Below are 25,400 nucleotides of genomic sequence, written 5' to 3' on the forward strand. Positions count from 1 at the left end.
CTGATTTTTAGAGAAGGGAAGGGGGGGGGTTGACAGGGTACGGTCTGTTTCGACTATTCTTGGTCGTCGTCTGAACACATGGAGGAAGTGGATGCTATGTCAGGTCGGGTAGGTGTTTCTGCTTTTGAAGTGTTTGTGTTATCGCCTATTGGTCGGGGTTGTGACGTCGATTTTATGTTGTGAAGCTTCCAAACCTCAGATATTATGTAGGGCCTGTGTACGTTGAGAGAGTTCACATTGCATATTATGGCTATAGTTTCCGATATTCTAAGCATTGTTTCATTGTTTTGTCTGTCTACTATGATGGCCTTGTTGATCTGCGGGGCATGTTTTTGTTCAAGGGCATGAACAGCTATTTCCGTTTTTCCTGTGCTTTGTATTCGATTTTTCTTTTTGATGTTACGTTTTTTAGTGTTTAAATGTTCTGGAATAGGGATGTTACAATCGCAGAAGTGTTCTTGTAGTCTTGCCCATAAAGACCTGATGGTGGAACCTGTGTAGGTGATATCACAGTCTTTTTGGCAAAGAAATTTATAGACTACATTGTGGTGTTCAAATATTTCTTTTTGTGTGTGAGATTTAGTGGGTTTTAGGAGATTTGCCAATTTTTGGTTTGTGGTGAATACCAGTTTGTAGTCAGTATGTTTGAAGATGTATTTGTAGGCTTTGTATGTGTTTTGGGTGTATGGTAGTTTGATAATTTTTTTTGTGTAGGGAAGTTTGTTTTGGTACTTGGGTTGTTTTGGCGGTTTTTGGCAGTCTTGTTTGCGTAATTTATTAGTTGTGTAGGATAGTTGCGATTTTTGAAGAACAAAGTTATTTTTTTTATTTCTGCGTTTAGATTACTCTGATTGGTTGAAAATTTTTATGCATTTATGAATTGTGATAAGATGACCGATTTTTTAACGGAATATGGATGGTATGAGTGGAAATGGAGGTAGTTTCCAACATGTGAGGGTTTGTGGTATACTTTCGTGGCTATTTTGTTGTGTGTTCTTGTTAGTGTCAAGTTTAAGAAATTCATGGATTTGTTCTGTTCGGTTTCTATGGTGAATTTTAGTCTGTTGCTGTAACTGTTTAGGGACGCTTTTAAGGTGGTGATGTGTGTAAGATTTCCAATGCACAGAATATCGTCCATGTATCTGCCATAAAAGGAGATGCTGTGGGGGGGGGGGGGGGGGGGGGTCAGAGTGATTCTATGTGTGTAGGAATAATTCCGCTAGTTGTCTGCTGATGTTTTGGCAAATGGGGAGTCCAAAGTTTTGGGAGCAATATTCAAAGGCTCGTTGGACCTGAGACTTATTATTATTTCCCAAGACCTCATGGAGTCAAAGACTCATCTGTGAGGTCCTTTTATCACACACACACACACACACACACACACACACACACACACACACACACATCTCATCATACCGTGTCTTAAACACACTCAAACTCCTTGCAGACACCACACTCTCAGGCAAGGCATTCCAATCATTCACAACTCTGCACGAAAAAAACCTGCCTCTCACTCCCCTACTCACACCCACTTTATACAGTTTCCAGGGATGATCTCTGGTTCTCCCCTGATCTCCCACTATTCTCTGTAGAACATCTCCACCACTGATCTTATAACAACCCCGTACCAATTTGTAAGTCTCTATCATATCTCCCCTCTTCCTCCTGTCTATTAGACTCTGCAAATTACATCTTCTCAATCTTTCTCATACTCAACATCCCAGAGGTCAGAAACTACCCTAGTCAGTCGCCTTTGGACCAATTCCAGCATATCTTCATCCTTCTGAAAAGCAGGTGACCAAATCTGGGCACAATAGTCCACGTGTGGCCTAATCAAAGCCTTATACAATGGAACAAGAATCTCCCTACTTCTACACGTCAGTGTCCTCTGCATCATTCCCAGAAGTCTTTGTGTTGTCTTCACAATTTTGGTGATGTGTCGCCTAAATTTTAGATCCTTATCCGCTATCACCCCCAGATCTCTTCTTTCTCCCACCTCCGACATTATATCCTCACCAAGCATAAATTCTGCATCCCGTCTTTGTTTTCCAAATTTTAAAATATTACATTTTGCAACATTGAACTCACATCTCCATTTCCGTGCCCAATCACTCAATTTATTCAAGTCTTCTTGCAAGGCCACAACATCTTCACTACTCTTCATAGTTCATCCCAACTTTGCATCATCTGCAAACAACTGAATATCTCCATCCAAATCTTCACCTATATCGTTAAAATACAACTTAAACAGTAATGGCCCCAAAACAGACCCCTGAGGCACACTGCTAGTGACTTTCCTTTTCCTGGATATCACACCCCCATACACAACTTGTTGATACCTATCAGATAGCCAGTCTCCAATCCAATGCACTAATCTAATATCCAACCCCATCTGCTCTAGTTTGACTGTCAACTTATCATGAGGTACTCTATCAAAAGCCTTCGCGAAATCCAAGTATATTGCTGTGTATCCTTCTCCTCTGTCCAAGGAAGCAGTCACTTTATTGAAATAAGTAAGTAGATTACTAAAACATGACCTCCCTTTAGCAAATCCATGGTGTCCATCAAAGATTATACCATTGTTGTCAAGCCAACTCTGGATCCTAGTTCTCACAAGCTTCTCCAACAACTTAACCACAACACCTCACACACAGATAGGCCTATAATTTAATTCTTGAGTTTGATCACCTCCTTTATGAAGTGGCACAAACTTGCCCTTCTTCCACTCTTTAGGAACTTGACCAAGTGCAAGACTCGTATTAAAAAAATATGTCAAGGCAGGTGTCAACTCTCTGGCACATTCCATCAGAATATGCGGTGATATATTATCAAGTCCCACAGCCTTATTTACATCTAGTTTGCTCAACTCCCCAAACACCTCTTGCTCACTTACAGTCAGTCTCTCCTCCCCATCATCAACTGCTCTCAACCTCTCCGTGAAGTCACATTCACAAGATTGAAAGATCTTTATGAACTGCTCATTAAGTATCCCCACCACACATTCTGCAACAGCTTTCTTTATACCATTTCCTCCAATCAATGTCATCCTTCCATAATCATTCTTTCTTTTGCTGGCTACATATCGAAAGAACTCCCTAGGATTCTTTTTGGCCTCATTAGCTAACTGCTGTTCTATTCTTTAGCTACTCTCACAAACCAAGTCACCCTCCTTGCCTGGTCTTTGTAGACCTCATGAAATTGGTTACTTCCACTTCTCTTATGCTGCCTCCACAATGCCCTTTTTCGCATGCTTAATCTCTATATGTATCGCATGCTTAATCTCTTTATTAATCCATCTCACACCTATCTTATTTAACCTTCTCACCCTTGGAATACATTTAGACATTGCATCTACTAGATAGTTTTTGAAAATTCCCCAAGCTGCATTGATCTCTTTTCCAGCTAACTCCTCATTCCACGCTACACCCGCAAGCTGTCTCCTGAGCTCTTCATAATCCCCCCCCCCCCCTTGTATTTCCACATATACCCTATTTTCACAGGGGTCCTTGAACTGCTGGCAACCACCCAGGTAATCACCTCATGGTCACTTTCACCAATTGGTGGATGATTTGATACCTCATTTATAATTACATCCTCCAATGAGATGACCAAATCCAAGACCCTTAATCCTCGTGTGCCCTCTGTTACATAGTTTTATTAGATCGTCGGCTTGTCGAGAGCTCCTGAAAAGATTAGTATTATTTTGTGTTAACATTAGATATTTTACTAGAATTTTAAGTAGTATTGTTTGCTTTTTGTTTCTTGGTGTGTCTGTGCAATTTTGTTTGTTTTCTGTTATTTTAATTATTATATTTAAGAAAAGATAGCGTACACATGGCACCGATAAAGAAAAAAATGGCGGCCAGATCGCCATGTTTGTTTAAGAGTTTTGATGTAAACGAATTTATGCAATGTGCTGTCTATGAGATGTATGCCTTGCAAAGAGCGGTGGGAGTCTGGTTAGAAAGTGATAGTGGAGTTAATATGTGTAAAAAGTGTAAAGAGAATAAGGACTTCAAGCGTGTTTCGTGTGTCGAGAGCGATATCGTGAACGATAGTCAGAATGTAGAAAATGGCGGTGTGCTAGAGAATTGCGTGGTAGTGCCAGATATGTGTGAGAGCATCGCCGAAAATGTAAATGAAGGTAGAAACACAGAAAGAAAATGGATGATTTGATCGATAATGAAAATAGTGAGATAAATGCGAGTAGCGAAATTGCCCGTTTGAATGGTGCCATACACAGAGCTAAAAGACAACTGGAGCATATGGAAAAATGTGTGTTGAACGTATCGACAATTAACCGGCGGAAGTCTGTGACGGCAAATAATAGAATGTTCGCAAACGTCAATAAAATGAAGGAGCGAGTGCTGTATGGGGATTCGCTATTAAGAGGCATAATAATTGAGAGTTTAACAAAGTCGTATCAGCCGGGTGCGAACATAAAGGACGTCAGCGAATCTATTCGACTGCGAAAAGAGAGGGTGAAAGAGATGATAATCGTGGCAGGAACAAATGATTTGAAAGAGGACAAAATGGAAATGATAGAGGATGTGAGGGAGTTGTTTGAGGTAGCAAAAGAGAAGAGTGAGAGATTTAGGATGGTGAGTATCTTACCGCAGTATGACAGCGAAGTGTTTAGAAGGAGGGCCATAATTGCCAATGACTTTATGCATTGGTTATGCATGGAGAGTGGTGTGGAATTTGTGGATGTGTGGAATGAGTTCGATGGGCGAAAGGACTTATATAAGATGGATGGATTGCATTTGAATGGAGTTGGTGTACGGAGACTTGAAAGAATGTTGATGAATGATGTGGAAGTGGATGTACAGACTCAGGGAAACTAGATTTATTAAGGGGGGGGGAGTAGATATGCAGACTTTAGGGGGGCAGTTATGTGTATGAATGAGTATATTATGCCCGAGCAAGTACGACGGACAACAAATCAGAATGGGATAGTTAGTATAAGGCATCAAAGTAGGGATGGGACAAATGGGCTTCTGTGATTCATGTAAACTAATGCCAGGAGTATTAGGAACAAGAAGGAAGATTTTTTGGCCATGGTTGGCACTTCCAGGCCACAGGTTGTTGGTATTAGTGAAACATGGCTGAGAGAAGATGATAAAGCTAGTGGGATTGAATGCGACGGGTATAGCGTGTTCAGGAGTGACAGGGTGAATAAAAAGGGGGGGGAGGGGTGTTATTGATGAGAGCTGATGATCTTCAGCCAAGGAGTATAGAAGTTGAACTGCATGATGGGGAAAAAAGCACATTTGAGGCTGTTTGGTGTGAGATAGAATCCAGCAGAACAAAATATACAATTGGGTGCTGCTATAGACCGGGTGATGGAGTGGATGGTGGGGATAGTATGCATAAGCAAATAGAAGAAATGAGTGGAAGGAGGGTAATTATTATGGGTGATTTCAATTATGGTAACATTGACTGGAAAGAGGAGAGGGCACATGGGAGGAAGGAATTGGATTTTATGCGGTTATTAAGGGACAACTATCTACGGCAACATGTATTGGAAAATACCAGGGGGCAGAGAGTGCTGGACCTAGTAATTGCAACCGAGAATGTGGCTGTAACGAACATGACCATGTTGCTACCAATTGGTGAGAGTGACCATAAGGTCATGACTTGGGGGGTGGCTAAAGGAGTCGAATTTACAATTAAGACAGGGTACATGTGGAATTACCGGGCTGGTAAGTATGACAAGCTTAGGTGTGTGCTTGGCTCAATGCCATGGCATGTAAAACTGCAAGGGCTGGATGTTGATAGTGCATGGGAGGTGGTTAAGAACTGTTTGCAGGAGGCAATGGTTGACTGTATACCAAGAGTCCGAATAATAAATCAAGTAAGGGTTAAATGGATGAATAACACTATTAAGCTTGAGCTGCAAAAAAAGAAACAATTGTGGAGGGAATTTAAGGAGAAGGGTGACCATCAGGTGCAGGAACAGTATAAAGCTCAGGCCAGGATGGTAACAAGGGTGGTAAGAAAAGCAAAAAAAGATTACGAAAGGAAATTGACCACGCAGGCTAAAGAGAATCCCAAACAGTTTTTTCAATATGTTGCAAGTAAAAGGAAAAATGCTCATCGTAGAATGATCTTAAAAAATGCTGAGGGTAGGGAGGTAACAGGATCAGTCGATATTGTGGAATTACTGAGCAAGCACTTTGCAAGAGTATATCATCCAGGTGGTGGCTTTGCAGGAATGGAAGAACCAACAGCTTATACTGGAATTGTGATGAATGAGTAGAGGTAACTAGTCTATTACAGAACCTTAATGTCAATACATCTGTGGGATTGGATGGTATACCAGCTCGTGTCGTAAGTGAAGCGGCCAAAGAATTGTCAGTGCCCTTGACCATTTTGTTTAATTTGAGCCTCAGGACTGGGTCAGTCCCAAGGGGGTGGAAAGAGGGGAAAATAGTTCCACTGCACAAAGGTGGTTCCAAGGCTGCTGTTGAAAATTACCGGCCAATCAGCATAACAGGAATCATTATCAAGGTCTTAGAGAAAATAGTCAAGAGGAAAATACAAGATTGGATAGAAGAAAATGGGATACTGTATCGGGGACAGTATGGTTTTGTGAAGGGTAGGTCATGGCTCAGTAACTTGCTCATGTATTATAACACAGTGACGGCTGAACTGGATAAGGGTAATGGGTTTACGGTGATTCTACTGGACCTTGCCAAGGCCTTTGACAGGATACGACATGGAATTCTAATCAGTAAATTGCAGCATATGGGAATGGACATAGGGTTGGTGAGATGGATAGGAGGGTGGTTGACGGAGAGATATCAGAGAGTGGTTTACTAAGGAGTAGAGTCCACAAGACGGCCTGTGACTAGTGGTGTGCCACAAGGATCTGTTCTTGGACCACTGCTGTTTAATTTGTTCATAAATGATATAGGAAAGGATCTGAGAGGAACAGTTCATTTGTTTGCGGATGATGCAAAGTTGGGTAGGGCAATAGTGAATGCAGATGACGTCAAAATTTTGCAGGATGATTTGGATAGATTGGAGGTCTGGGCTAAGGAGAATGGATGTCAGTTTAATGTGGCAAAATGTAAGGTTATGCATTTTGGGGTGAAAAGATTGGCGGTAGTTTACTGCATTGGTGGAACCGTGCTCCAGGAAATTGATGAGGCACGAGATTTAGGAGTGTTGGTAGATAAGGAATTGAAATTTAGGGGACACATTGCAAAAGTGGCCAAATCAGCTCATCAAATCACTTGGTTGCTGAAGAATACGTTGACAAGCAGAGACAAGCAGGTTATTGTTCCTCTGTATCGAGCCTTGATAAGACCCCATCTAGACTACTGTGCTCAGATTTGGTCACCTAGGTTTCTTCTTGATGGGGAGGAGGTGGAGAGGATCCGGAGGCGAGTGACCAAGATGATAGCAGGTCTGTGGAATGAACCGTATGAGAACAGGTTGAGGATTTGTGGGTTGCAAACATTGGTTGATAGGCGGAGGAGGGGAGATATGATTGAGACATTCAAATTACTGAAGGGTTTCTATAAAATTAATTCAGAAGATATTTTTGAGAACAGGGCTGGTTGTGGGAGGACTAGGGGACATCCATGGAAACTGGGCAAAAGTGTGGTTAGTAAAGGTGTTAGAGCTGGGTTCTTTACTTTTAGAGTAGTGAATTAGTGGAATGCGCTCCCTGAGCCTGTGGTGCATGCTGTGACAGTGAATGAGTTTAAGGCGAGGTATGATAGATACTGTATGAATGTCAAATAGTTGTGATGAATATGATTTGGGGCCGCCCTCGATGAGTCTAATGACTCCCTGGAGTTGCCTGTAATAATAGTAATAGTAATACTGTCTGAGCTAGTTATCCCTCAAAAACTCAAGAAACTCATTTTCTTTACTTCCAGTTACTATCTCTTCATTCCAGTCTATATTGCCATAATTAAAATCACCCATAATGATCACCCTTTTCTTATTTGCTTGGCTTATTTGACTATATATTTCACTATCACCACCATCCACATTACCTGGTCTATAACAACATCCCACCAAGTATTTGATTCTATTCACCTCTATCTCACACCATACTGCCTCAAAACCACCGGCCCTATTTCCCTCTTGCATCTCTACCTTGTATGGACATAACTCTTTCTCTATCATCAATAGCACTCCCCCTCCCTTTTTACCCCTTCTATCCTCACGACACATATCATTCCCTTCCATCTCTATTCCTGTCAGGATGTCGTCCTCATCTAACCATGTCTCACTTATTCCGACAATCTTTGGGTGAACAGATGCAATTAGTGCAACCAATTCATCTGCCTTGTTTCTTATACTTCTAGCATTGGTATACAAACATGACAGCTCATTTCTGGATCTACAGCTAGTTCCACTGATACCACTCACTCGATGTGATCTCTCCATACTGGACTGGGGCCATTTCCCTTTCTACTTCTTCATTTTATAACCCGTTTCAATTTCATCTGTTTCCTCTTGATCCCTGCTCATATCCCATTTCTTTCCTGCCTATACATGCTCTCACCTCGTCTTGGAGCATCCACCTTTCTCACGCTGTGTACCCCTGTCCACCCTGAGCCTCCCCGTTTCCCTGCTCCTCTTGCACACCCATTCTCTCATTTTCTATACTCATACCACTCACTTCCCCATTCATTTCCAGTTCTTCAATCTCTCCTGTCTTACTCTCCTGCTCTTCCACAGCACTCCCCTCTCGATCTGATTCATTCTCTCTATTCACTTCTCTACCTTCCAGCAGCAGTCTCTCCAAGCGACTCACACCATAACCACTCAAATGCAGTCCATCGCTCCAATACAGCTCACGTCATCCCTCAAACTCATTCCATACATTAACAAATTGCACTCCCGTCTCCTCACACATTTCAGCCAACATATCATTGATAATCCTTGCTCTCTGCCTCATTTCACCACAGTCATACCTAGGCAACACACTGACTACCCTTCCTGTCATGCTATTCTCTTTTATCCTTCCAAGCAGCCTCCTGATATCCATTCTGACATGCTCTTTGTCCTCTCTCAAATCATTTGTACCAATTAATACTATTAACTCTTTTGCTCGCTCCCACCTCATATCCAATGCCTCAATCACTCTACTCATTTTACTGCCTGGAAAACATACCTTGTGCATTCTATCCTCTAGCACACCTTTAATAATGGAGTCGCCATACAACACCACTTGCTCATCTTTCGTTAACTGTTTCATGCCATCATGAATTATATTAATAGTTTTGACCTGATTTCTCTTAGTTTCATTCCAAATCCCTTTCATTTCTTGCCTCATCCAATCCAATTCAACTTCCGAATCTCGCGACACATTCTCTCTATCATTCAATCTTTCTAACTCTAGACCCCCCCCCCTTCTCACTTTCCATCTCATTCATCCTTCTTTGTTTCCGTACTTTCAGTTATAACATACGTTATAAATCGAGATGAAGAGAAGTAATGCTTTCAAGAGAAAAGAACACCACGTTTTTTAGAGACTATATACATAATATGTTTGTGCCAGGATAAACTGGATGGGACAGTCGACCCAAGAGGAGAAAGCTGATCTTGAAAGGAAATTGGATCATTATCAAAAGTAAGAGGGAGTGAAGTGAGATCTTTCTTATAGGTAATAAGGCAGGTCTGAGTGTTTTTGGTACTGAAATTTATTAAGCTGTCTTTATTCCTGTGTTAAGGCTTAAGTGCTAGGAAAAACTCATGATAAAAGTTTAAAGTTTCAGATGAAATATTGGATGCATTAAATACTATTTTTAATAATTTCCTAGTGATGTTACACTTCATTCAACTTTTATCGTCAGCAGTCCTCATCCCATAGTCACTATAGTCAATGGTCTAAGAGAAACACATATCTTTTTGGGCAGACCATGGAAATGAGGGGATTCTAGCAAAATGAGCATAACCTCACAAGAGCTAAACCGAGATATTGAATGTGACAACAGATGAAATCATCAGCTGGGATGATGCTATTAAGAAACTTTAAACTCTTTAAAGTAGTCATATTTGTTCATGAAGTGTTAAAATATAAGACTTATTATTGTTTATATAATATAATCTTCACCAATATTACTCCTAAACCATCAATATGGGAGATATGTAAATGACATCTTCATCATATGGCAAGAAAGCATAGAAAACCTACATATGTTTGTTGATAGAATCAACTCACTCCACAACAAAATCAAATTTACTCTAGAAGTGGAAAATAACAAACAACTGCACTTCTTAGACATACTGGTAAAGAGACAAGATAACAATTTCAAACTGTCCATTTACAAAAAGCCTACAGATACTAGACGATATCTACATTATTCTTCAAACCATCATAGGTCACATAAACGTAGCATCATCCACATGTTGGGAAATAGAGTCTGCAAATTTGTATCAGATGAAGACGAGGTTCAGACAGAACTGTCCAAATTGTTACAACATTATCTCAAAATGGATATCCTCTAAACATTATCAACAAATTCCTGTATAAAGATAACCACCGACAACAAGAAACAGTCTCCCAGCAGGTTTCAACAGTCATCATCCCCTTTATGGGTTTGGTTTCCACCAATATAGCGAGATTGTTAAAAGCTCATAACATCAGAGTTATATTTAAACCAACTACTAGCATTAGACAGGTGTTAAGATCTCCTAAGGAAAGTGTTCCATTTTACAACTATCCAGGTGTGTATAATATTCCATGTACGTGTGGCTTCTTTACATTGGACAAACTTCAAGAAGCCTTGAAATCAGACAGAAAGAACATGTTGGAGATGTCAATCATAACAGGACGATCATCTCCGGTTTAGCGCATCACTTTTTAACTTCTAACCATTCTATAGACTGGGAAAATAGTTCTATGCCCTACATAGACGAGGATTTCAGACACCGATTATTCAAAGAAGCAACAGTAGTCCTACGAACAGGCAGCAACCTAAACAGAAATCAAGGTGCCATATTGAATGAGATTTGGAAAAATTTAATCAATTCACTCAGTTTGAAGGAAATATAGTAAGCCAACAATCATATAACGTGTGCTCATGTAATGCATGTTCAGGACACTGACTAAAGATTTGCAATACATGCTGGCATTGTCACGCGAACGTATCAACCTAGCTACCTTATAGTTACTAACGGTTTTGTATTCTTTATACTTTGTGCATTTATCTTTTTTTTGTTTACTGTTCAAGCCTTGAGAAAGCTAGACAGTTACTAGCGAAACTGTTAGGCATTATTATATGAACATATATAGTAATTAAAAAACCTATGGTCATATAAACAAGATTAAGTGTTATATTTTAAACTTAAAACTCATTTAATTTAGAATGCTAAATCACTAAATATCATCGTAAGTGTCACTAAAATCATTCATAACTCACTCTTTTGATAAGCATTCACGCAAATTCAAGAAAAATATGATCTATTATAAAGAAGAAACACAGATCCTTATTATTATTACACCCTCCATGGAGGCTCAATTCAATGACAACAAATTTATCATATCGAATCTTAAAATCCTTAACATTCCTTGCGTTAACAACACATTCCAGTAAGGAGTTGACAAATCTCCATGAAAAAATCTATTCCTTATACCCATCTTCACCATACTCTTACGTAACTTCCAGGGATAGCCTCTTGTTCTCTACTCAAACCTTCTACTCTTTTTATAACCTCATCTGGATTAATCTGATAAAATCCTCTCACTAACTTAAATGTCTCTATCATATCACCTCTTTTCCTCCTATCCACTAAAACTCTGCAATCCAAAGTCCTGAGATTCTCTTAGTCACTTGTCTCTCTCCAATGTCTCCACATCACACTGAACACTAGATGACCAGATTTGAGCACAATAGTCCACAAGTGTTGTCTGACCAGTGCTTTATACAGTGGTATAACTATTTCCTTATCCGTACATGTTAGAGTACTTCTTATCATAGCCGTACTACAATGTGCAGCATTTGTAACACCAAAAATATGCCCTCTAAACTTCAGTCTATCATCAGTCATCACTTCTAAATCTGTAATCTCATCCACTTTCCACAGTACGGCACCATCGATATAGTACACAGCCTTATATTTCTGAACTCAAAATGCAACACCTTGCATTTATTGATATTAAAACTACAATCACACTCCTCTGTCCAACCCAAAAATCTATTCAAATCTTCCTGAACGGAATTAACATGAGCAGTGCTACTTATAATTCTTCCCAACTTTGCATCATCAGCAAACAACTGAAGATTCCAAGTCAGTCCACATGATATATTATTTACAAATATGTTAAACAGAACCCTAGAGTATGCCACTAGTTACTCTCCTTTTTTGAGACAGTTGCTGGTATCATTCAGAGAGTCGATCTTTGATCCATCTAACTAATATACTATTTATTCCCATCCTCTGCAGCTTTTACACCAACTTATCGTGTGGTAATCACTTTTGCAAAGTCCATTAATATCACTGATAAGGTAAGTAATCATATCCCGTATATAATTACTTACCTTATCATAAAATGCAAGTAAATTGCTAAAACAGGACCTACCCTTTACAAATCTATGGTAACCATGATAAAGAATGCTATGTCCATCAACCCAATCCTGTATTCTATTCCTAACTAATCTCTCCAACACAGCCACAGTTATGCAGACTGGTTTATAATTGGAAACTTCTGCCCTAGAATAATGCTTGTGGAGTGGTACCATTCTGCTTTCTTTCCACTCCTTAGGAACCCTATCCCATAACATTTTCTTTTCCAGCACAGCTTACTTGATTTTATTGTTCATCCATTTCACATTATACATTGTTCTCACATTATACATTGCATTTGTCAGGAACGACAGGATCATGCGAATGAAATTGGGTCTTGGAGAAGAGCGGGTGGTCGTATTATGTGTATATGCCCCGCAAGTTGGCTGTACAGCAGAGGAGAAAGATGAGTTCTGGAACGTGTTAGATGAAGAAATGAGGGAACTGGAAGAAAACGAGATGGTGATTGTCGGAGGAGACTTTTGAACGGACACATAGGAAGACAGAATAGAGACTGTGAAAGGGTGCATGGCGGCCTCGGAGTGGGAATGATGAACCAGGAAGGAGAGAGGGTTGTGGACTTTGCAGTAGCGTTTGATCTGGCAATTGTGAACTTGTTTTTCTACAAGAGGGAAGAGCATTTAATAATATTTAGGATTGTCGGAGGAGACTTTTGAACGGACACATAGGAAGACAGAATAGACACTGTGAAAGGGTGCATGGCGGCCTCGGAGTGGGAATGATGAACCAGGAAGGAGAGAGGGTTGTGGACTTTGCAGTAGCGTTTGATCTGGCAATTGTGAACTCGTTTTTCTACAAGAGGGAAGAGCATTTGATAATATTTAGGAGGGGTAACAACAGTTCACAAATTGACTACATTTTGACTAGAAGAAAACATCTTAAGGTTGTGACAAATTGTAAAGTAATTCCAACGGATCAAGTGGCACAGCAACACCGACTGCTGTGCGCAGACTTTAAAATAAGATCGAAGATAAGAACCTCTGGAAGCCATGGGATGAAGATGAAGTGGTTTCGCTTAAAAGAAGAGGGTGTGAGGAATCGTTTTAGGGAGAGGGTGTTAGAGAGGATTTTGGATGGGATGGAAAGTGTACAAGATTGGTGGAAAAATAATTCAAAAGTAATCCTGAACTGTGCAATTGAGGTGTTTAGTGAGACATCTGGAAAGATTAGAGAACAGAAGGAGGGTTGGTGGTGGAATAATAATGTACAAGTGGCAGCGACAGCTAAGAGGAAGGCAAAGCAGAAGTGGGATGAGTAAAGAGTGGAAGAGGATAGAGAGGTGTACAGAGAGAGAAAACAAGAAGCCAAGAGAGTTGTGGCACAGGCAAAGGCCATGGCATATCAAGATCTCTATGATCAATTAGAAACAAAGGAAGGACAGAGAAAAATTTACCAACTAGCGAAATGTAGAAATAAAGCAGCAAAGGACATCTTACATGTGAGGCAGATCAAAGACACTGAAGGAAGAGTATCATGGAGGGATGTTGACATAAGAAACAGATGGAGAATATATTTTGAGGGACTTTTGAATGAGGAAAATGCAAGGACTCACCGAGAAGATGGGCAGCCTTCTGAGGGGATGGTGCAGAACATCAGTAGAGTGGAAGTGACGGAGGCCATGAAGAGGATGAGGAATGGAAAATCGGTGGGCCCTGATAGGATTCCAGTGGAGGCATGGAAGGCACTGGGGAAAGAGGGAATTGACCTGCTGTGGGACCTGTTCATGAAAGTTTGCCAACAGAAAAATATACCCAAGGAATGGAGAAAGAGTACTCATGTCCCTATCTACAAGGGTAAAGAGGATGCACAAGACTGTAAAAATTACAGAGGAATAAAGTTGATGTCCCACACAATGAAAATCCTAGAAAGGGTTCTTGATGGCAGATTGAGGAAGGAGGTGGAGATTGCAAAGGAACAATTTGGCTTCATGCCTGGTAGATCAACAACAGATGCTATCTTTGCATTACAGCAGATGATGGAAAAGTTTCGAGAGAAACAACAGGAGCTACATCTGGCATTTATTGATCTGGAGAAAGCATACGACAGAGTGCCAAGGCAAGAAGTCTGGAGGTGTCTGAGGGAGAAGAAGGTTCCAGAGAAATATGTCAGGTTGGTGAGGGAGATGTACAGAAATGTGAAGACAAGTGTTCGGACCTGTCTGGGACAGGCAGAAAGTTTTCAAGTAACAGTTGGCTTACATCAAGGGTCAGCATTAAGTCCGTTTCTGTTTAACATTGTGATGGAGGTGGTGACGGAGGAGGTGAGAGAAGATGCCCCTTGGACAATGTTGTATGCAGATGACATCTTGCTGTGTGCAGATTCAAGAGAAGAAGCAGGAACTAAACTAGAAAGATGGAGAAAAGTACTGGAAGAGAGAGGTACGAGACTGAGCAGAAGTAAGACAGAGTATATGTGTTGCACAGTGGGCGGCGGCCAGGAGACAGATCTGGAGCTGGAAGGAAATGTCATCAGGAAGGTGAGGGACTTTAGATATTTAGGTTCAACACTGGAAGAAGATGGAGGAGCTGAGGAGGAAGTGGGATGCAGGATACAAGCGGGTTGGAGGATCTGGAGGGAGATGGCTGGAGTGTTATGCGATAAGAGGGTGCCGATCAATCTGAAAGGCAAAATCTATAGGACAGTAGTGAGGCCAGCTATGACGTATGCTATAGAAACTATGGCCCTGAGGAAAAATAACATCAGCAAGATGGAAGTAGCAGAAATGAGAATGCTTAGGTGGATGTGTGACCATAAAGGATCGTCTGAGAAATGACTATGTAAGGGGAACAGTGAAAGTTACAAACTTAGGAGCGAAGATACAGGAGGCAAGGTTGAGATGGTTTGGTCATGTGATGAGGAGCAAGGACGAATATGTGGGAAGAAGGGTCATGCAAATGGATTTGCAAGGAAGGAAGGAGGAAGCGTGGGTGGCCAAAAAAGAGATGGAGGGAGTTGGTAGAAGAGGACTTGAGGATGAAGAACTTGGATGTGGTGGCAGCCCAAGACAGGAGGATGTGGAGGAGACTCATCATCAACAGTGACCCCACTTAAGTGGGATAAGCTGCAGGAAAAGATACTACCTTATGAGTTTCCATGCACTGTTAACGTCTTTTCTGCTCAGCTCATCCCAATGTACTGATGTTAACTGACTACAGAGTTTCCTATAATCACCCGCTTTATATTTCCACATTTTTGGCAGTAACCTTTTCCTGTTTCATCACTTCCCAAATATGTAACTCATGATCAATCTCACCAATCGGCAGCAATGTGAACACTTCCTTAACAACACATTCTTGTGAAGTTATCACCAAATACAAAAAATTAAAGCCTCGAGTTGCTTCAGTCACATACTGCTTAAGATATTTATCACTCAGAAATGCAATAAACTCACTCTCCTTGTTCTCATACACTATCTCCTCCTTCCATTCTATATTCCTGTAAATGAAGTCTCCCATCAGGATCACCTTATTTTTACATGCCCAACTAATTTGTCTAAAGATTTCATAATCAGTATTCTCTGCATTCCCTGGCCATTTAAATTGGAATGATTCTCTCTCTCAAAAGTCTAAGATTTTTATTCTTCGTAAATATCAGAAACAATTTTGTATTAATTTAAAGAAACATCTCATGGAATTAAGTATCTCTTAAACAACGAAAACGATTATATATTTAACGTGCACAGAGCACTTGCTGTTATCACTTAACTGATTATTATATTTCATGGAAGTTTTTTCACTTGGCTATGCTATCAATTATGTATTTGGTTTAATTCTTTATCCAAGTGTAAGCAAACAAAGTTTATGCCTGAAGTATTTTCAGAACTAGGGCAACTCGTGGTAAAGGTGGGATAAGTTCTGATCACTTGCCTCAGTATCCCATAATGCAAAGCACATCGCCTTGCAGACATGTATACTGCTATGCATTAAGGGAAGGGTCACTACCCCAGACTGGTTTCAATCTTTATTGAAGTCTCGTCAGTGGGAGTCAGACCCAGAGGTGGTGATATTAAGGTGGAAGTTTGGTTTCGTTTGGTTTATAGTTTATTTGGCACAAAAACTACAAAGGTCATACTGTGCCATACTAAAGGTTACAACATTAGCATTTACATAAAATTGTAAGCAATATGTCTGTACAAGAATCTACTTTCAAAAAGCAGCATCTCTAGGTAAACAGAACTGCTGCAGAGGGCACAGCAACACACAAGGTCAGAGGTTATTACAGTAGTACAAAAATAGTTAACAATATAAATTAATACATAATATAAGAAATACTAAGCCAGGGAATGCAGTATTTACATATATGAAAAATTATAATAGATGCCTTTATAGCAGTACAAAAATAGGCAAAAAGGGATTATTATACAATATGCATGGATGAAAATTAAATTTAGCAATGTAGTATAAACAGAATTTAGCAATACATATAAACAGAATTACTAGAAAGTACACAAGTAGGTAAGATGTCCTACAGCACTACGTGATTATTCGAAAAATAAAGTAGTAAATAAGATATACACAAAATGTATGTTAAGTGATGCAGTATCTACATATAAACAAAATTACTGCAGAAATTTCAGCAATACATAAACAGATAACTATAGGTTAACATTTGTATATACAAAACAAGTCAAGGTAAGCAGTGTCCTACATCTAGTAAGATTACAACAAACGTTATTATACTAATACTTAGAGAGTCAGAAAGGAATTATTATACAACAATAATGCATAAAATTTAAGTTTAGCATTATCGTATTTACATATTAACAAAATTACAGCAGGGTGATACAAATATACAAGATCAAGGCCTATGGTAATACATATTTGGTCAGATTTAACCTAACGAATAATATGTATGTATAAAAGTTAAGCAAAAAAAATTTACATATAACCAGAGGTCATCCCTGGAAACTGTATAAAGAGGGTGTGAGTAGGGGAGTGAGAGGCAGGTTTTTTTCGTGCAGAGTTGTGAATGATTGGAATGCCTTGCCTGAGAGTGTGGTGTCTGCAAGGAGTTTGAATGTGTTTAAGACCCGGTATGATGAGATGTGTGTGAGATAAAAGGACCTCCTAGATGAGTCTTTGACTCCATGAGGTCTTGTTTAATAATAATAATAATAATAATAATAATAAACAAATTTATGGTCAAATGTGTTTGTACAAATTCATTCTTTCTAAAAAATTAAAAACATCATGCAATTTGCCTGAGTCTGATAGCATTTTCCTGAGTGTATACGGCTTGGTTAGATAGGTGAAATGTTCATTCCTCTCTCGTGTAAATTTTTGACAATCTACCAGAATATGATGAACAGTGAGATGTGTGTTGCATTTTTCACATATGGGAGGGTCATCAGCTCTCAGTAAATGAGAATGCGTAAGGTGACTGTGACCTATGCGGAGCCTAGCAAGGACAACCTCCTCCCTTCTCTTTGTACGTTGACTAGAATGCCAGTGTTTAATTTCAGGTTTAATGTTATATAATTTGTTTGTTGATGTTTCTTGCCATGTTAACTCACACTGAGCAATTAGCTTTGATCTTATAAGTTGTCTGTAGTCTGTATATGGAACTGTCAAATAGTATGTGGAGAAGGTATGGGCTGATTTAGCAGCTGCATCTGCAGCCTCATTTCCTTTGATTCCGATGTGGATGGGAATCCAGCAGAACTGAACATCGAAATTAAGGATTTTCATTTTGTGAAGCAGGTGTAGCACTTCATAAAGTACTGGAAGAGGATTATACGTAGGAGAGGAGATAGCCTGTAAAGGGCTCAATGCGTCTGTATAAATTATACACTTTTGGTAGAAGTTTTCTTTTATATACACAAGTGCAAGTTGAATGGCATGTAACTCTGCTGTATAATTACTGCAGTCTCGTGGGATCTGATTTGAGATAATAATGTCAGGAAACACAGCAGCAGCACAGCCAACAGAGGTGTTAGTTCTTGAACCATTAGTATAGATGGGTAAGAAATCAGCGTGTGCTGCTCTGTGTGCATTAAACAATTGCAGGTAAATGGATGATGGGGTATAAGATTTCTGTAGCTGACAAAGTGAGAGGTTGCAGGATGGTGTGCAAACCTGTCATGGAGGAATGCTGTTATGTTTAGTGTAGCTAATGTTGTCAACATTTATACTAACAGCTTGCACAGTTTCTTTAATACGCATACCAAAAGGATGTATAGCAGTTTGATGTGTATGATATTGAGCTTCCCATGCAGAGAGAAGATACTATTCCATGTAGGGTGATCTGGGAGAGTTTTATTTTTAGGGCATAATTAAGAGACAACTGTTTCCGTCGAAGTGATAGAGCTGATTCATTTGCTTCAACATAGAGACTTTGAGTGGGTGAGGTGCGAAAGACACCAGTAGCTATCCATATACCCTGATGATGGATGGAATCCAACTATCGTAGGTTACTCTGTCTTGCCGAACCATAGACTTGAGACTCATAATCCAGCTTTGAACGTATAAGCGTACGATAAAGATGGAGCAATGAAGCTCGATCAGCACCCCACTCAGTAGAGGATAGAGTGCGAAGGAGGTTCAAAGTTCTTTTGGAAGTAATGGTTATGTGACTTCTGCATTACTTCCAAAAGAACTTTGAACCTCCTTCCAAAGTTTCCAAAAGGTGTCAACACCTTACTACTAAAATTCTCTGGCTTAGACATAATTGATGGAAGTTTTTTCACTTGGCTATGGGCTACCAATTATATATTTGGTTTAATCCTTTATCCAAGTGTAAGCAAACAAAGTTCATGCCTGAAGTATTTTCAGGACTGTGGCAACTCATGGTAAAGGGGGGATGAGTTCTGATCACTTGCCTTAGTATCCCATAATGCAAAGCACATCGCCTTGCAGACATGTATACTGCTATGCATTAAGGGAAGGGTCACTACCCAGAATGGTTTTGAATTTTATTGAGGTCTCATCAGTGGGAGCCAGACCCAAGGGTGGTGATACCAAGATGGAAGTAATGCAGAAGTCATATCACCATATACCAGTTGCCAAAAGGTGTCAACACCTTATTACTAAAATTCTCTGGATTAGAGATAGTTGATGGAAGTTTTTTCACTTGGCAATATGGTGATATATGATTATATGGTATATGTGCACCTTTGGCTTTGATCACCTCCTGCACCCTTTGAGGAAGGTTATTCACCAATGTGTGTGTGGTAGAAATCAGGTGGAATTTGTCTCCATTCCTCCATCAAAGCAGCACTGAGTTAAGTGCCAGATCAAGGACGTGCTGCTCTGGACCTCAATTGCCACTCCAATTCGTCCCACAGGTGTTTGATGGGGTTGAAGTCAGGACTCTGCACAGTCTAGCGCAGTGATTTAATGCTCTTCATACTATTCCATATCAGCTTTAACTTTGTGGCATGGAGCACTGTCATCTTGATAGTGACATGGATCCCCTCCATAGAACTCCACAGTGTAGACAGCACCTGATTATCCAGAATATCAAGGTATTGGGCTCCATTCATGGAACTACGGACAACGACCAGTGGTCCCATTCCAAACCAGCTGAATGCACCCCACACCATCACTTCTCTGTCACCAAACTTTACTGTGGATACGACACACACTATGGTAACAAGCATTTAGGCTGCCCTACACACTGCCATCAGACTGGAAACAGATGAACCTTGATTCATCACTCTAGAGTGCCATTTTCCACTGGTCAATTGTCCAGTTCGCACACTCTTTGCAGCAGACCCTGATGAGCCACCTTGTTCATTGTTCCCCCTGTATTCTGCTGCTCTTCTGTGGAAATCCAGTAAATGAGATTCTTTCTGTATAGTATTAGTGTTCACCATGGTGTTACTGGCACTCTGGAACTCATCATGGATGGTCTGTGCCAATTGTAGCCGGTTTCTGATTGCCACACATTTTAACACCCTCCTGTTCCCGTCATTCATTTTTGGCAGTTGTCCTAGGTGTTTTCCTGCATTAATGATGCCAGAACATCTCCATTTGTTGATCACATTGTCAGCCATTAATTTGGATGTTCCAGTTGAGCAGCAATAGCACATATGGACATGCCACCAATATGACAGCCCATGATGACACCTCTCTCGAAGTTACTGAGTTCAGTCATTTTACCATACCAGCTGTATTCAACTGGTACAATTAAATATTGCTTCCTACTATTTCTACACCAGTTTTTATGTTATTAACAAACCAGGAATGTTCCATAACTTCAAATAACACAGGTGTCCAGACAATTATTGGTTGGGCGTGTGTGTGTGTGTGTGTGTGTGTGTGTGTGTGTGTGTGTGTGTGTGTGTGTGTGTGTGTGTGTGTGTGTGTGTGTGTGTGCGTGTGCACGCGCGCATGCATGCACGCGTATCCTCTAATATCTTTTATTCCTGAAATGGAGTAGGCAGAGCAGGTTAATCAGATATAGAAATGTGAGATATTAAACTTAATTCTTTACTTACACAAACATTTCATTTATTTTGTCTGGAATTAATTTCTTAACATTGAGACAACTTGACAAAGTTGCTAGGTGTACTTATGTATTAAACAGAAAGAAATAAAAACTGCAACCTACAAATGACAATTGATGATCTCCAATTGGAAAGTGGGGATAGAATACAAATGATGACTGGCTAGCCTGCATTAGTCCACCTAAGGACAGAGCTGGTGTAATGGGCATTAAGTCTCCTCAATTAGGAAGATAATTTGTCCGCACTAGAAGTGCTAATAATTTCCTCCCTCCTCTTAGGCTGACTAATACTGCTCATCGTTTCTGTTGCCAGTTCTCTTTCTAACTGGAGGTGACCAATTACCATGCTGAATGAGTGCCTAAGTTTTTAGGTTATTTTTTGATAAATTACACAAATCACAGATTAAGTTCATTAAAAAGATTTTAGGTAAGTGACATTAATTTAAGCTATAGCACCTTTCAAAATTTAAATATTAATTCTGAATTTAATTTTTATACTTCATACTCTTCTCATATTTCTTATATCTCCCATTATTTATTTTTTACATTTGAACTTTTTGAAGTTGTTGTTCTGTGTACATTACATGATAATATTTTGTGTTCTGTTATCAACTATGATTTCAAGGCATTATCTTTGTGCTCTGTTTCTCCACCATTTTCTTCATGTAATTATTAATATCAAACCTCCAAGGAGTCAAAGACTCATCAAGGAAGGTCAGCACTCTCACACAAATAGATCAAACTGTGTAATAAACCTGTTCACTGTTTCCATACTCACCATACTCTTAGGCAATGCATTTCACTCATGAACCACTCTCCATGCAAAGTATCTGCTCCTCACACCTTCCTCATACAGCTTCCAGTGGGCTCTTGTCCTACTCTTGTCTATCTCTGAAAAGTCTACTCCACATTAATGTGGTAACATCCTATCACAAACTTATGTGTTTAAGTCACATCCCCTGTTCTTCTATTCGCTTCAGAAGGCTTTGCAATTCGCATTCCTTTAACTGGTCTTCATATCCCAGATTCCAAAGACTTTGCCATGTTAGTGAATCTTCTCTAGACTACAAAATCCTAAACTCCTTGAAAACCAAGCAACCAGATTTGTACACAGTAGTCCAAATGTAAACTTTGTATTCTATCATAAAAATCTAGCTTCTGTTCAGTGGCTTAAATTCAAAACACCAGCTTCTCATTCGCTTACAAAACAGCCAGAAACATGTGTAAAAAAAAAAAAAGTTATCAATGATTCCAAAACAGATGTCATAAGAATGAAATGCAATAAACTCCCCTCCTGCTCAACAGGCAGTCAAGGGCCACTGGCCAACTCCCATACACTGTCTAGCTTCGAACACACTGAACTAACTTCTCGTCAGCTTCCTTCATTCCATCGACCTTCAATCTTTGAAGCAATCTTCTCCATACTGTTTTTCCCCATTGTTTCTTAAAGAGTGGGAGTACAATCTCCCACTCTTTAAGAAACATATCAATAGGTTCCCTGTTTCTCCTTGATCAGTTACCAATACATGGCTTTATAGTCTTATAAGGTATTCTGAACTTTCGTGTGTGGGGTCAACATAAAAAAACTAGAACCTCTTTGCTTCAATATGTTGAAGGCCTTCTCATAATTTTCATAATCCATTGTGAAATCCTAACAATATTAGCAACATGTCTCTGCCCACCATCACTCCCAGATGTCTCATCTCCTCCTCCCAAATTTTTTCATTAATAATATACCCTTCATCCCATACTTGAGTACCAAATTTCAAGACCTTACACTATGCGACATTGAGCTGATAACTCCATTCACTCTGATTTCTAGCATATTTAAATAACATTCTAGTAAGTATAAACATAAGCTGGACTTATAACATCAATGGATAGAATACTGAATGAGCAGATAAATGCAATATATCTAAAACCCTACTTACAAAGGTTTAATGGCAAGTCACCATGTGGTATTCAATTTTTGAAAATTACAAGTCTACTGCATAAATTAATTTGTAAGGGAGAGGGGACACTTTTTAAGGGCAATAACATTAGGCATATAATATACAACAATCTGAAATATTGATATACTTTGCTATTACCCCCCCCCCCCAAGTTTGATAGGCATTAGTTAAGAGTTAGGATTAATAATATTTTTAAACCTCTGGAATAAATACAGAAAAAAGTAAGACAAGTAAAAATCAAAAACAAAAGTAAAGCCATAAGGACACATGATAACTTATTTCAATTACAGTAACTAAATTTAATAAAATTATTCTCAAAATAATCTGAAACAAACCTCATGTGGTTGATGGTCATATAGTTTTTTAACATAAGGAAATGATGTACCATCTTCTCCATCTTTTCTGCTCAGGTGGATAAATGAAGCTACAGAACTTTTAGCTTGAATTTTATGTCGTCGAAATGCCCTAGGATCTTCAAATCGATGACCTAATGTAAAAATAAACAGTTTGTAAATTTATGATTTCATGAATGAACTTTGAACACGGAATTCAGATATACTGCACACCTGACTGAGATGCTAACCCAATTCAATGACTCTCAAACTGGATGGTACAGTAAATATACAAGGGTGGTATGAAAGGTTCTTGGCCAAACAATGAAAAAACGAATATATAATTTCAAAATTATTTTTATTTTTCAATATAATCTCCCTTAAGACTAATACATTTATTCCAGCAATTCTCCAGTGCCATTATCCCATCCCTGTAGTGGTTCTCAGTAAGATCTGCAAAATTCCCCTCTACAGCTGCAATCACCTATTGATTTGAAGAAAAAAGATGACCAGCGAGGAAGAGTTTTATTATTATTATTATTATTCAGGCCTCCATGGAGTCAAAAGACTCATCGTGGGAGGTCCTTCCTAAGAACATAAAGTCTGTCAAGACTCATCGAGGGGAGGTGCCCCCTAAGAAACACAGTCTATCATACCACTCCTTCAACTCATTGACCATTCTCGCTCTCACTAATCCATCAGGCAAATGCATTCCACAGTTCAACCACCCTCCATGCAAAGAAACCACTCCTCACCCTCTTGCTCACAGTTTCCTTTCGTAACTTCCAGGGATGGCCTCTTGTCATCACTCCTTCCCGCTGTTCAACCAAGCGAAAGAACTCCCCAGTGTCAACCCTGTAACCACCTCTCAACAGTTTAAAAGTCTTAATCATATCACCTCTCCTTCTTCTATCAACCAAACTCTGCAGTCCACATTCCCTCAGCCGATCCTCATAACTATCCTTGTACAGTCCTGAAACCATCTTTGTCATCCGTTTTTGTATCCATTCCACAGTTAATTTATCCACTTCAAATCCTGGGGACCAAATCTGAGAACAATAGTCCAAGTGTGGTCTGATAAGAGACTTATACAATGGAATGATAACCCTCTTATCTCTGCAGGTCAGTGTCCTTCTCATAATTGCAGCAATCCTCTGTGTTACTTTCACCACCTTTGCAATATGTTCCCTAAACTTCAGGTTTCTATCAATCATCAACCCCAGATCTCTTGTCTCCCTACTTCCTCCAGTATAACTCCTCCCATAGAGTATGCAGCATCCCATCGATGTTTCCCAAAACCTTACATTTTGCTGCATTAAACTGATACCCCCCATTCATTTGCCCATCTATCTAGCTTATTCAAATCCTCTTGCAGGGCTACCACATCTGCACTATTACTAATAATCCTTCCCAGATTCGCATCATCCGCAAACAACTGAATATCCCCTTGCAATCCACTGGCAATGTCATTAATATAAAGGTTAAACAATATAGGTCCTAGTACTGAGCCCCATGGGACCCCACTTGTAACCCTCTGTCTCCTTGAAACTGCTCCACCATACACAACTCTCTGATACCTATCAGACAGCCAATCTTGAATCCAGTTGACCAATCTGACATCCAGACCCATGTGCTGCAACTTGAATATCAGCTTATCATGTGGCACCCTGTCAAATGCCTTTGCTAAGTTTAAGAAAATTGCAGTATATGCCTTTCCCTCATCTAATGTTCTTGTAACTCTATTATAAAAGGCTAGCATATTGCTAAAATAAGAGCAGTTTTAGTTTTGGGAAGAGACAGAAATCAGAGGGAGCCAAATCTGGGGAATAGGGTGGATGTTCCAACAATTCATAGTGCAGATCCCTTAATTTTCCCATTGCCAAAACACCTTTGTTGGCAGGTGCAGTGTCCTGATGAAAGATGATTTTTTCTTCTGCAAGCTGGGTCTTTTCTCACGAATTGTTTTGTCTATTCTGGTTAAAAGATCGGAATAATATTCCCCGGTGATTGTTTTAGATAATAAACAAAATTCCTTTAGCATCCCAAAACACCGATGCTACAACCTTTCCTGCTGATGGAACCGAGTTTGTCTTCTTTGGTGCTGAGCAATTGGCTTCTG

The 25,400-nt window shown here is 39.7% G+C and overlaps 1 protein-coding gene across 6 annotated transcripts in view; it reads right to left on the minus strand.

Annotated features, from left to right (window-relative positions):
* Positions 1-25,400, minus strand: part of Ae2 (anion exchange protein Ae2) — an 834,322-nt gene that overhangs the window by 429,167 nt on the left and 379,755 nt on the right. For all 6 annotated transcript variants that reach the window (XM_090404845.1, XM_090404844.1, XM_090404848.1 and 3 more), the window contains one exon: positions 23,285-23,436. In XM_090404845.1, the coding sequence (XP_090260971.1) occupies positions 23,285-23,436 (152 nt within the window). The remainder of the gene's footprint in view (positions 1-23,284; positions 23,437-25,400) is intronic.

The sequence above is a fragment of the Typopeltis vanoorti genome, chromosome 15, assembly GCF_054136105.1.
Source record: "Typopeltis vanoorti isolate ZY-2024b chromosome 15, IOZ_Tvanoo_1.0, whole genome shotgun sequence".
NCBI classification, from domain to species: Eukaryota; Metazoa; Arthropoda; class Arachnida; order Uropygi; family Thelyphonidae; genus Typopeltis; species Typopeltis vanoorti.